Below are 14,146 nucleotides of genomic sequence, written 5' to 3'. Positions count from 1 at the left end.
TGTACTTTTATGATTGATGGGAGGCAGAAAACCATGTTTGGGATGATCTCAGTTGATCTTGTTGGACTATTTCATCTTAAGCTCTCATTCCTCTGACTGAAGAACTTCAGAGCTGCGGCCTGAATCTAAACGGTCCCTATGTCACTTACTTCAGCTTCTCATCAGTCTTCAGGAACTGCAGGATGAAAGCAGTGTTATTTTGCTTTGGGTTCATTTTTAAATTCATGTCAGACTAAGAGATTTTTCCTCTCTGCTCAAGGTCACCACACATCAAAACATCAGTGTGCCCGCCAGCCTTTATGCAAGATTAAAAGAGGATGAGCATTAAGTCCTTCAAATAACATTTTATTCCGCTCACATTACCATTATCAACAAAACCACACACAAAGTTACATTTTACTTTCTTTTACCTAACTTGAAAAAAAAAATCTATACACATACAGATATTTGTTTTAAATATAAAATATTAAAGCTGAACACCTAACAGGAGAGCTTTGTTTATTACCAATATTAATAAATCTAAAAATCCTATGCATCCCGGAAAATAAAATAAATACAAATTCTCAATATTGTAGTGATTTAGCATACATTCAAAACAAATCATTTTGATTAAGCTAATCCAGCATTTTTTTTACTCTTCACATATTAAATATTAAAAATCTACATCTGAATAGTGTCGTCTTAATTCTCATTTCGATGTGGCATTCATTTCTCTTCTGTCTGATGTCATGTTAAAGTCTAACCATGACAATAAGACGTCGAGGACCAGATCCAGTAGCACTAGTACTAGTTTATACTAGAATAGTAGTTGACCGATCAAAAACAAACAAAACAAAAAATATATATAAAAATGTGTTTCCATAACAGAGACATTTGAGAAAGTTTTCAGGAACTGATTCATCCTGGCAATATATATGGGCAAAAAAAATGTTCTTCTACTCTACAAGGCACTTAGTGAAAAGCACTCATTTAACTGAATGATTTTGGTTCACATCTAGGCAGCATATAATTCAACTATTGTAAATAAACATATACAGTAACTTTTAAAAACTTGAGCTTTGGACAGCTACAGTTATCTGCTTGAATTACATGTAAACATTCATGTAGTGACATCTTTTGACCCAAGCTCCCTGCCAAAGCCATCCTGAATTATTCATCAAAAAGATGGATTAATTAACACCATAAGTTTGGGCGGGGCCAGATGAGGATTCAATGCTGATTGGTGACTGCTGCCTGTCCATCAAACTCAGTCTTAACTACCAAAACAAGGCTGTTTCACTTCAAAGATGGAATATATCTTGCATGTGGAGCACAAGTAACCAAAAAATAGCACTTGGCAAAACTTACAGTGCAAGAGTTTCTGGTGGTTCAAATCTGTGCTTTCAGATTCATCATCCAGCCGAAGAAATCCAAGGCAAGATAGAAGAGCATTTAAATGAGACTTATTCACGAGAATCGATAGAAAGATGTACAGTAAATGTGGACAGCAGGGCGTTTGGTCTGTAAGTGGTTGAGCGTTTCAGAGCCACACAGTCCAGGATTGAAACTGGTTTACTATTCATCAGGACCCAACAGAGGCGTTTCTGGCACAATGTTTAAGAATATTGGGTGGGAAACCCAATCCAAACAGCTGGCAGCGATTGGCTGTCCTTCTTTTCAAATCACCTCACATTTCTGCCCTGCGATCGGGCAGTTTATCTCCGTTGCCGCCTTCTTCCTCCTCATCTTCTTCGTAGTTCTCGTCATTGGGATGCAGGGCGGGCTGATTATCCTGCTTCATTGCTACGTCCTGATTTCTGGCCTCATCCTGGACAGACACACAAAGAAATGGAAAATATTCACATATTGTAGCTTGTTTCTATCCACTTCGAATTTCTGTTTAACTGAAAAAAATAAAGTGATGGGTTTGGACCAACATATTTTATGACACATTTGAATATTGGGTGACCTTTCTATTTAAAAGTGCACAGATGTGAAGAAACATTCCCTGAATCTAAGAGATGAGGTGAAAATGGAGGATGGACTCATGGTAGTAACTGGACACCGATGAGGACGCTGAAATCGATCTGACTCACCCAACTGTGGCGCTGCCACCAGTCTACAGTTACAGCGGCAGCTTTACAAAAGAAGAAGTGAAAACGTACACATGTGAGCACTACATAACTCTCTGTGTGATACACTGCAGCGACAGACTCCATGAAGCGTTTGAACAGTCTTGGAGCAAACAGCTTAACTTTTTTGACAAGAAACTAAATTATTGCCTATTTTTGATACTCTACAATAAGTTGGTAATTTGTGTCATTTACAATTATATAGACTGGTTGAAAGATAGTTATGTATGGGATGTATTTAAATATAAATTTATTGTCACTTTAATGCTTTTATTTTTTATAATCTTACTGACCCCACATTTTTGAATATTAGCATACACAGCGTGGAAAATGACACAATCAAACAAAAATTTTACATATCAAAAGTTCCTCAAACATACATAAACATTAGTGGCAAACTTTCAGACCTATACTGTGAAAGTGGGACATCTAGTACTCACTATAAATAAAATATTTATCCAGTTAAAAATATGTTTCATGTAATCATGCATAATGTATATAATATATAACACAAGCATAGTTGGTTGTTATGGTGTGCTTTTATGATGCAGTTGCCTTGCATTGTTTCAAGGTGTAAATCTGATGACTTTACAGCACACCTGTACTCAACAAGCCTCAAAATATAAATCATTTGTACCGGTTCTCCATTCTCCTCATTATACGGGTCTCCCTCTTCCTCCTGCACCGCCTTACGCTTCTGATTATCTACCAGCTCATCCTGAGCCTAGAGAGAGAGAAATACATTAAAGTTCCAGAACAAATAACAATTCTTATATGTTTTAGGACTGTGTGTGCATTTGCATTTGTTATCCGACCTCATCATCCCCATCCTCCTGGTACTGCTCATCCAGAGCATCTTCCTGTTGGTCTGGGTTTCCAGCCATCTGCACAAAATACACAAAACTCAGTTGAGACCACCTAAGCTGCATAATAAATAATGTCAACAACAGTGAAACTCAAACTAAATCAATGTATACTTTTCTTTTATACAAAAGTGTGGAACTACATGCACAGACATATTGCATATTAAACATGGTCACTTACCACCAGCTGCTCATCGGCGGGCGGCTGGTGCTGCTTCTCTACGGCCAGGTGCATGTCAGGGTGGCCAACAGGTGCTGCCTCTTCCTCCTCTTCCTCGTGGGGCTGCTGATGCTCCGCCTCCTCAAACTCATCCTCCCCCTGGTTGTTGGGGTCATCCTCAGGATCCACATCTGCTTCTATAGGATGCTGTAAAATTAACATATTGATCATCAGCACACACATTCACACACACATGGTTATTAGTAATATTTAAAAAACTAAAAATTTTAGCAGTGCCCATATTAAGGACCTAATCAAACCTAGTCTTATTTTTGAACACCGGTGCATGTATATGTGATACCAATAACATAAGGTAACACACCTCATCTTCCTGATGAACATGCTCTGCTTCATCTTGCCTTGGCTCCTCATGGTGCACATTCTCTTCTACAAATCATAGAGAAAAATTTAAAATACAATGCAGAGATAGTGAAATTGCATCAGACATTGAAGAAGTCCCTTTTCTGAGTAAAGTAGCAGTGCTATGACATCATCAGAGCACATGAATTGTCACCTTTCTCCTCAGCTATCTGTGGATCTTCTTCTCCCTGGACTATATCAGCATCCATGTTTTCATACTGTGCCTTTTTCCTGATTAATACAAAAAAATAAAAGAACTTATCAAATGAACCATTGCAGATTCCTGGCTTGGATTTCTGTGAAATGAACTGTAAAAAAGCCAGTGAACATGCATTATTGATTAATGCAGAAAAATGCTTACCGGAACAGTTTTTTGCCATTTTTGTTTAAAATTAAATGTAATTGATCACAGATTAAACAAATTTTTTATTATTAATTTGGATCAAAAAGAAAAGGGGGTTTTCAGGCATCAAATTTTTTTATTTTTTATGTTTTTATGTAATTATATAATTACTTTTGTAAATTTGATTTGATGTGGCTACTGAAATGGAACGTCTTGTCTTCGACCCATTAATGTATATTATTTAAACAATAAATTGCTGTTGCAACCATTTCAGTGATTTGTTGCCTACAATCCTTGGTGAAATCACTGCAACAAACAATCTCTCATAGTGTTTTTGCTTCTTTTAAATATTCATAATACTGTTTTTTTTTTAAATAAATTCATAACTGCATAACTGCAGGGAGGGTGTCTGACCGGAGCACTTCTTGCTGGAGTTGTTGCTCTTTGAGATCAGCTTCTCTGTTCTGCTGGTCCTCTCTCTCTCTCTGCAGACGCAGTCTCTCCTCTCTCTCCTTCTGCTGCTCTAGCTGCTGTTTCTGCAGGGTCTCCTGACGCAGGTGCAGCTGTCTGCGTTCCTCCGCCAGCTGTGCAGCCAGACGTTGCTGCTCCTTCTGCTGTTCGTAGGCTGACTTCACCCGCTCCACCTGCGCGTGAGCCTCAGCTGGCGCCACCTGGGGGAAGAACAGAGGAGTGAAGGCCTTATGTAATGATGTTGAAAAATCAGCTTTGCATAACAGGAATAAATTCCATTGTAATAGATTTTCAGATAGAAAACAGATCAAATTACTGTATAAACTTCTTTCAAAACCCCAAGCTTCTGAACAGTAATGTACTAGGCTTGCCATTTAATTGGTAACTTGTCGAATGCACTGGTGCCCATATGTTTGACTATTTTTACTATGAAGAGCTAAAAAGCAAACGTGATTGAGGATTGTGGGCCAAAAGTGAATATTGTATTAAATTAAATGTTACATTATAGTGAAATCCACTTACATTCTGTACATTTCAATATAAAAATTATATTACAGCAAAAAGACAAATTAGAACCATAAATAGGAAATGCATCAAGGTTATGGTCTTCCTGAAACTGAAAAAAAAAAAAAAAAGTTCTAAAATAACTAGTTTGAGTACTTGCTTATTTAATGCCATGTCAGCATCTGAGGATATTTCCATGGCAAAATAAAAAAAATGTAAATCTAAATTTCAAACGTACTCAAACTGGAAATAAAAGGAAATCAAAGCTTAACAGAAATAGTAAAAAACTAATAACAAATAAAAATTTCAAAAATACAATCACACAAAATTACTAAAACCAAAATTTGAAACTAAAAATATATATAAAAAAACAAACAAATAAAAAGCCAAACAATGGACTGTTTACTAACTCATTATTACAAATTATCAGGTTATATATCCAAAGATTTACAAATGCATTCACACATGTCAGTTAATTGTTTGATTGTTTTTTTCCTATAGAAATTTAGTCAAATCAAAGGTCATTGTGGGCATCCCTGCTCTAACGTTTGATTTCGGAGTGCTGACCTGACGAGCGTGATGTTGCTCCTTCTCCAGGGCATTTTCATCTGGTTGGTTGGCCTGTGGCTCCTCCTCCTCCACTTCATTATGTGCCACATCAAATTCCTCCTCCTCCAGTTTCTGTGGCTGCCCGGCCTGCTCCATCTCCTCCTCTGCCAGTTCTCTCCTCCGCTCCTCAGCTCCTCCCATTTCTCCATCCTCCTCCCCGTGGTGTGACTGAGGCTTCTCAACTTCATCATGTCTCCCCGCCTGACGAGATCCACATGAGACGGACCATTCAAACCAGTGACATGAGCGGGAAAAACCTCCGTTTTGAATGCATGATGTGTTAACACCTTTAATACCTCTGGCTGATGGTCCTGGCGCTGATGGAGCTCCTCTGCGTTCCCGTTCTGGATGTGCTTAGCATCTACATGCGGCTCAGGCTGCCCTGCAGCATGTCTCAGACTGGGCATCTTATTGAGCGTTTCCTTCAGCTGTTTAAATTCATCCACCTGAACCTGTAATCCATCCAGACCAACCACATTTAGTACAACATCACACATTAGAATGAAGGCCTCATATACACTGTTGAAATATTTGGAGGTTAACTGAAACAGGCAACAAACAAAGCAAGCTGAAATCAAGAACCTGACACAAGGCAGAAGAGAGAAATGAGTGAAACGAGACACCAAGAACAGAAAGAAAACCAAAGCAATCTATAGAAATAATGATCTAAATACTTTAAGAACTTAAAGTGAACTGTACACTAGAAAGCTAGATTCCAGGATTTTGTGATTAAATATGTGATGCATATTTAATCATTTAATAAATATATTACGATTTAAAAATAAAACCTTAAAAAAAAGTATATTTTAGTATGTTTTCAACTACTTACAGTATAAAACCCTGTGTAACACATCTACTAATTTAATAAATATTTAATTTTATATTTATACTTTTTAAAATGAAAAGGTGTGTTCAAAAACCTATTATTTAGATTTTTTAATTTAGAAAATTACAAAAACTTAATTTGACTTCTTAATTTAATATAAAAAAGTATATTTAGAAAGCAGCAATTATTTAATTGCAAAAAAATAATATATATATTATATATATATATATATATATAGAGAGAGAGAGAGAGAGAGAGAGAGAGAGAGAGATTAAATCAAAGTATTCAATAGCATATTTTTTTTGCACTGGTTTTAAAATTAATATTAATTTAAATTGAATGTAAAAGTCTGAAAAGATTCAGGCTTGCACATATTAAACAAAAAAAAATGCAATGCTGCATCTTGTTCTGGTGCATCAAATAAACAATCATGACATGCAAAAGCTTGAATAGATGCAAAAACAAATTAGAGGGAAGAAGAGCTATTAAAATTAGTGTTAGTGGCACAATGCTAATGTATGATGTCAAAATGACATTCTTTTAAACCACACTAATGTTTTATCACCCTCAATTCTTACCCAAACACTCGCAATCCTAATCTAACCTTTCTTTCACCCAGTTCACCTTTACTTGGGTACCTGTTTCTTCTTTTCTGGTTAAATGCCAAGTGTTGGCAGCATATGGAAGGAAAATAACACGCTGGATGTGTGGGAACAAGTGCAAAAACACACACACGTTAGACCCACTGCCTCCCAGCATCCTTCCCTATCATCCTGAGAAAGCAGATAGTGACAGTCCTAATTAACAAGCATCTGTACATCTGCTTTCACAAAGCCGCAGAGACGAGAGCGAGTAAACAGGAAGTACAGCATGTTTGCTTATCAGAGTCATGCACATTTTAGCATACTAAACCAGGGCAAGAAGTTCTGTAGAACGAGTGAAAGAAAGAGAGTGTGTGCGAGAGATCACAATGGCCTTGTGGAATGCGACCGGACTTGAAATGCAGGCTAAGGCCTGTTTGACACAGCTCAAGCAAGCAGCGCTGCAGTCTAACTGCATCCGCAGGATAAGGTGCTGCTTTCACACTCAAAGCATTTTCTCTGCAGAATTGATATGCGGCGCTATGCAGAAAACAAAATGATTTCTGGGTTAACATATTAGCTCTGATTCAAACCCTAGTGAGTTGATATGCTGCCTACATTGGCAGCATCCTAACCTCATGGGCCACTGATTTTGCTACGAAGACCCAGAAATAAAATTTCTCATGCAAATTTCACAGGAAATGCAACTTAATTGTTGCAGCCTACAGTAAATGTAAATGGAGTTTGCTATATGTTGTTAAGTATGAAAATACATAGCACATACAGTTTTTGCATTATATATATTTATATGTGTGTGTGTAATTTAACTATTTTGATAGGGACCGTACAAAGATCTTGATTAGTCAAAACAAAACAAGGCCGAAAAATATGCACTGGAGACAAATATTTTAGCTTAAAATATAATTTGCATCTCATTTATTACAATAATATAATCAGTTTCTTGTAAAGAAAACAACTTCTTCTATAAAAAAAATCTAATGGATAATAAACCGTTATTATAGTCAACTAAAACTATCCAGAAAAAGCATTTTACTTAATACTAACATAAAACAAAAATCTGATTAAAAAAAAAAAAAAAAGTTAACTGAAATAAAATTTGAATGTATCAATCAATTTGATGTACTAAAATAATTAAAACCGAAATAAAAATGTAAAAGAATACAATGATATAACTCAAATGAACAAAATGAATAAAACATTAAAATCACTAAAATCAAATAACTTTATAATAAAACTTAATTTAAAATTTCAATAAAATTTTATAAAATTATTATGTGTATGTTTGTACAAAAAAAATAATATTTTACATTTTTTGAGCTTCAATGACAATTAAATTACACTATACAAAGCGTGCAAATAATTTTACTTTTAGTAAACATATTGTGTATAGACTTATGTTATGGAAGTGGCAACTAGTTATGGCAGTAAGGCTAATTATTCAAGTGCAAAACATTGGAAATAATCACATTGATAAGTAGGTTTACGGCTCATGTTCACCATATTTCCTGCTAAGTTTAGCAAATAATTTTCTCTGTGCAGCAAAAACAGGTTCAGTCCTGAAATGCTACTTTCAGCTATGAATCTGATTAATACGGGTGCAGAGATAAATATACACCATTTGCAAAGTGCTTACATGAGCTGTGTGAAATTGCACTTGTATTTCCCTGAGAATGTGCCTTGCACAGTGTTTGATCGGTCAGCAGCATGCATGCACAGGAAACACATACTCCACCTGATTAAAGCACATTTCCACACACACGCACCCTAACCTGGGCCGCAGCTAGCGCACTCTTGTGGTCCTCCAGGGTCAACACAAGCTGGTCATGGGCAGATTTTAAGATCTTGTGCTGTTGCTACAAGAAGGACCATCACAGGCAACGCTCAGATACAAGCATTCAGGACAACCACACTGAATATTTGTATGAATAGTGTGTACAAATACAACTGAATGATGTGCAAAAATACTGATCAGGGAAACATATATATATAAATTATAATCAGGTGAATTTCATGAAAACGGCGATATTTTTACCTCACAAGCCAAAAGAAAATATTGCACAAAATTTTTTTTTTTTAAACCGTCATATTTTTTGCAATGTGAAATGAATTCTAAATCATAACAATTAAGCACAATTCTTCCCTACTTTGTAATATATTAAAATAATCAAATATTATTTAAATTGGTAATTGTAGTTTTTTTTTATTGATAAGTATAGTAAAATGTTTTAAAGAAATATAATAATTTTTTATATTATATTATTTAAATATTTTTTACTACATTTTAATTAAATATACAGGAATAAAGAAATAAACCGAACTATGATTTTTTTATACTGAAGTGCTTTAAACATGCAACAAATTAAAAATTCCTAATGGTCCTTAAAAAAATATTCAGCTTCTCCATACTACTCTTCATACTTCATATATACATATTTTATTTATTTTTAGTTATTTGTTTGTTTGTTTGTATGCATTTATTTTTGGAGAATTTTCATAAGATTCACCCATTCATTTGAATCATACCAATAACCGTAACAAATAATTATGTGCTATTCCTGAAGGATTGTGCTGAAATAAAGCAAAACCCATAGTGCTTTTCGGCATTACCCTGGTGTCCTGAAGCTGCACATAGACTTCCTGATGTGCTTTTCTCAGCTGCTTGTTCTCCTCACGTAGGTTATATATATTGTCTGCAGAAGAAAAGAGAAAAAGAGACACACCACCGTGATTCTTTTAGGATCCGAGGGTGTTGCTGTGTGATTGCTAAGAGTAAGATGGTTGAGAACAGAATACCTTTGAGCTTAGAAATCTCCGACTCTTTATTCTGATGAAGCTGGTCGAGTCTCTGTTTATGTTCATCTATTGCCTTGTTGTGTTCATCTTCTTTTAGCTGATGTTGCTCTTGTAGTTCATAATACTGCTTTTTTAGATCATCATGCTGGTTCTGGATGATAAACACAAACACACACACACACAACAGTGAATCATCTGTGTTTTTTGTGGGACGAAAGGCATGCATATTTCACAATACATCAACAAACCATCATTTTTGTGTAGATGTGTTTTCCCCACTGACCTTCAAAATCTGATGCTGGGAATGCAGAGAATTAAACCTGACGCTGGCATCTTGCTGTAAGAAACAAATACGAAGAAACCTGGTCATTTTGTAAGCCATCGGGGCACATCTAAGAGTCATACCAGAGAGCCACAGGCTGTTATATCCAAGAAACATATGAGCTATTCACATACAAATTACCAGATGAGTATTTGACTGCAGGGCATGAGCATGAGCTCTTGAAAAACTTCTCCTGCATTTCACAACTTCTACTCTATGAAAACCATCCCTTATGCTGTAGCTCACAAAACAACATACCTTTTCTTTGTTGAGAGACTGCTGAGCCTCTAGTTTATACATGAGATGATCTGTGAGGAAAAGGCAAAAACAAGTGTTACAGGTATTAAGTATTGCATGCTACTATTTCATTCTCACTGCAATGACAGTCATGCATTAAACGCTTGGCTTAAAGGCGTCCAAAAACTCTTCAGACCTTATTAACTTGACACTTGGCATAACATAGTGGCTTTGGGCTGCACCAGTTTATCCATCATGCAAGCTACAGGATGTCATTACACTTCAGAATTTCCTCTACATCTATTAGTCATGGATGCGGTCATGTATTATTAAAAAAAATAACTTGCCATCTTTGGCTTTTTTATGATCCAGCCGCTCCTTCTGAAGAGACTTCTCCAACCTGGAGCGATGCTCGTACACAACTGAGAGGAAGCAAGAGAGAGAATAAGATTTGGATGTAGTGTGCTGTCATACAGCTATACTCAAACTTCAGTGTAAAAGGCAACTTTTTAGCAACACTGTTCTGTGATTTACTGTGCTGTAATGTATTGCAACCAGAGAAGTTGCAACTCTAAATTCATCCTCTCTAATGCCATTGCTTATGTAACAATCATTCACCACCTTCACATTTCTTATCACAAGTTGTGGATACTAGCATTCATGTTTAAATGCATCAACCTTTTATTGCACAAAACTGGTGATTTAGATATTTTTTTTGTTATCTTTTGCTACAGCTGATGTTTTTATTTTTACTTGCTGGTCTATGCAAAACTGCAAACAAATATGTTTGACTGTCGTGTCATATCATGTGTCTTTTTTATATATATATAGCACTATGAATGTTGTGTTTTTGCCTCTTGAAACATTGTGTTGTGCACTGTGTGCTATTTATGAACGCAATAATGTGTCCTGTGTGAATACAACACTAAATCAGTTTAATTATGCCACTTAAAACTTTGAAAAACAAACTTTCAACTACTCCTTTCATTATACACGAAAAAAAACTATTTTGCAAAAACCAACATTAACACCAAAACATAGTAGTGGCTATGTTATAAAAATATATATACGCTTTAATTTATTTTAAATTTAGCTATGCAAATAATGATTTTACTGCGCAAACTATAAAGTACAGCATCTATTCACATGCAAATAACATGCTAAAAATAACACGATTTAAAAAAAGAATATGAAAAAAGAAAATCTAGATACACCACAACTACCAGCTTTTACAGAATCATCAGAATCTAAACGTAAAGTGAGCTGAGCTATTTTTGAAGACTTTCTCTGCACTATGTGATCCACCGACCCGTTGAGTGCCACATTCGACCCTCTTAATTTCTCTCTAATGGCATCAGAATGAAAGGTTGCCCCTGCTGCTCCCAGAGTGCACTGACTTTTTATATGTAACATGAGCTGTGTATGTGCACAGCAGCCTTCCTCTAAAATCTGAAATGCCACAGGAAATGAAGTCTGACTGAGCCTTCCCTCCCCATTTTTGTGTTTGTCCAGAACTGTAGGTTGCTTCTTAAAAGTGATGTCATGGTCTGCACCCTCGGACCCCTTGAGCCTGGTCTTGTATCCTCCCATTACAATTATCATTACATTACTGACACATCAAGTACTGATTCATTATCCTGATTAAAGAGGTTGTGCAGTGATTATGACTTGAAGGCAGTAATCACAGCTGACTCACAAACACAGTCTCAACATTAGACCTCCTAGTGGTACAATAAAAATAAAACTGTTTGTAAAATGGATGTAAAAGACCCACGAGGTTAAAGATCTCACATTCCAAAGCCCATAATAAAAATCTATAATATCTTTACTATATATATTTTTTTAAATATATAAGAATTAAAAATGTATGTTATAAATTATGCATAATTTAAATTTAGCATAATGAATTGTATCATAATTGCACATCTAAATTATAAAAAAGTATTTACAGCAGGAAAATAAAAAATAATAAATTATTTATATAAATTATATAAGTTAAATTGTATTTAATATTTAAAATTTTAACAAATAATATTTATATGTTGTTGACATGACAATTATGAGCTATATAAACAGAATAAATACGAAAATTTATTAAAAATCACTTTTAAATTATAATTATTTATAAAAATAATTCTAAAATTAAAAACTAAATGTGTGTGTGTGTGTGCTTGTTCTTTGGGTAAAAGAATAAAAAATTTAACAGATTAAAAATATATATAAATATATATTACCTGTTAAAATCTTATTATTGAGCCCTAAGTATTTACGGCAAAGCAATAAAACTATAGGTTACGCTCTCTAGATCTGCTTGTGATCTAAGGCCATTTCTTTATGCCCTTTCAGCAGCAAGCATACTGAGCTTGGACAGGCACACAAACAGAGAAGCCCATCTCTGTGGGACAATAAAATGAAAGCCTGTGATTTTAGGCACAGGTTGAAACAAGCTAGCTGCCAACAAAATGTTCTGCATAAAAATGAGCATCTTCAGCGGCTGCTGCCTGCAGGGAATCACTGCAGTAGCAACACACACACACACACACACACAAAACAAGCAAACATTTCTAACTTTTTTTTTTTCTTGATCAGTTTCAAATACACCTCACTGTGTGTGAACTGCAACAGAGATGAATTTGCAGCAAAATATGATTTGGATGAACAGGGGTTTGCAAACTGCAGGAATGCATTTCTTTAATATACATCAGTGCCAGGCAAAACATTAAATTTGTGCATGGCCATATGGAATCATTTTATACAATCCTTTGGTTATATTTTAAAAGTGTGTAACATCCACCCCCCACCCACTCCATTCTAAAGATAAATGTGCAAAATATACAACACCACCCACCCATTCCATGAACAGGTTTTAAAACGTGAGAGAAGTCAGTCAGTATGCACTCAAAAATGTCATCTATCGTGTCATGTGACATTCCATTCTTTTACCTGATTTACACCCAAAATTTGATGAACTCTCTAGAGCTTTAACCACTAAACCACAACACCACAATCAAAGAACCAACAGCAAGGTCGCTCACAGTAAATAAAGTTCCAGAGCTTGCTGGCCAAAAACTTGCCAAAGTTCCAAAGTTTTTAGAATGTTTACAGCGCCGTGACGTCATGGCGACGACGTGGGTTTTATTTTACCTTGAAGCTGAGCTGAAAGAGACTCCTGGTGCTGCTGGTATTTCACAGCCATCTCTTCTGTCCTCTTCAGCTGTTTGTGCATCTCGTAAGAAAACATCCCGCCGTAAATCATCCCAAACACCACCGTGACCATCAGCAGAGACTGGAAAATCTTCTTCTGCTTCCTGGAGCACACCCCGTTGCCCATGTTCCCTGCTCTCCTGGATTCCAAAGAAACTTTCCCGGGAATGATTTTCTCTTCACTCTTCAGTATAGAAACAACTCCGTCTTCTCCGAGACTCCTCATGAAACATTATATACGTGAACGTTTGCTCGTGCGACTTGTGTATCTGAAATGTTTACAAAAGTCTCACGCTTCGTCAAGTTTTCCAAAGACATTCAGCAGATTAAAAAAGTGACTAATACGGTTGTAGTCGGTCCTCGTGCTTAGACGAAGCTCTGGTGAGTTTTCTACATAAAGAAAAGCAGACTTTTTTACTAATTATCTGAAGTTTAAAGCGGCCTAATCGCACCTTTAGTTACGTGTCACCTAGAGCTGCAGCAGATCATCTAGCGATGAAGCTGAAGGAAATCCCGCCCCTTTCAAACATTCGGTTACTGTGATTGGTCAATATTCATGTCAATCAAAATAGATTCGCTCTCATGGGAGGGGCGTGTGCCTGAGAATGTTTCCAAGAATGTCTAGAAGGCGAGGAAATTCGCAGTGTGGGTCATATCTTCAAATGCAAATGGAAATACTTT

At 35.9% G+C, this 14,146-nt stretch overlaps 1 protein-coding gene across 3 annotated transcripts; it reads right to left on the bottom strand.

The window, feature by feature from the left end:
• Positions 1–329: 329 nt before the first annotated feature.
• On the bottom strand, positions 330–13,979 carry LOC113118130 (Golgi integral membrane protein 4-like). Of its 3 annotated transcripts, none has more exons than XM_026287055.1 (16): positions 13,406–13,979; positions 10,609–10,683; positions 10,283–10,332; positions 9,986–10,039; positions 9,703–9,853; positions 9,517–9,599; positions 8,673–8,762; positions 5,778–5,933; positions 5,440–5,682; positions 4,312–4,568; positions 3,709–3,785; positions 3,517–3,581; positions 3,156–3,341; positions 2,927–2,995; positions 2,749–2,835; positions 330–1,807 (listed from the first exon to the last, which is right to left on the bottom strand). In XM_026287055.1, the coding sequence occupies exons 1-16, from the start codon at positions 13,689–13,691 to the stop codon at positions 1,667–1,669; spliced, it is 2,070 nt and encodes a 689-aa protein (XP_026142840.1). In that variant the 5' UTR covers positions 13,692–13,979; the 3' UTR covers positions 330–1,666. The 3 variants fall into 3 exon arrangements, with proteins under 3 accessions (XP_026142840.1, XP_026142841.1, XP_026142842.1); XM_026287056.1 differs by having other exon boundaries at positions 8,679–8,762; XM_026287057.1 differs by lacking the exon at positions 8,673–8,762.
• Between the last annotated feature and the right edge of the window lie 167 nt (positions 13,980–14,146).

The sequence above is a fragment of the Carassius auratus genome, chromosome 18 (assembly GCF_003368295.1).
Source record: "Carassius auratus strain Wakin chromosome 18, ASM336829v1, whole genome shotgun sequence".
NCBI classification, from domain to species: Eukaryota; Metazoa; Chordata; class Actinopteri; order Cypriniformes; family Cyprinidae; genus Carassius; species Carassius auratus.
This window is presented reverse-complemented; position numbering and strand designations above follow the sequence as displayed.

Coding starts and splice junctions, on each gene's coding strand:
- LOC113118130 (XM_026287055.1), bottom strand. CDS start 13,691: ATGAGGAGTCTCGGAGAAGACGGAGTTGTTTCTATACTGAAGAGTGAA. Junction 9,854..9,985: donor CCCAGCATCAGATTTTGAAG/GTCAGTGGGGAA, acceptor TTTATCATCCAG/AACCAGCATGATGATCTAAA. Junction 3,342..3,516: donor ATGTTCATCAGGAAGATGAG/GTGTGTTACCTT, acceptor TTAATTTTACAG/CATCCTATAGAAGCAGATGT.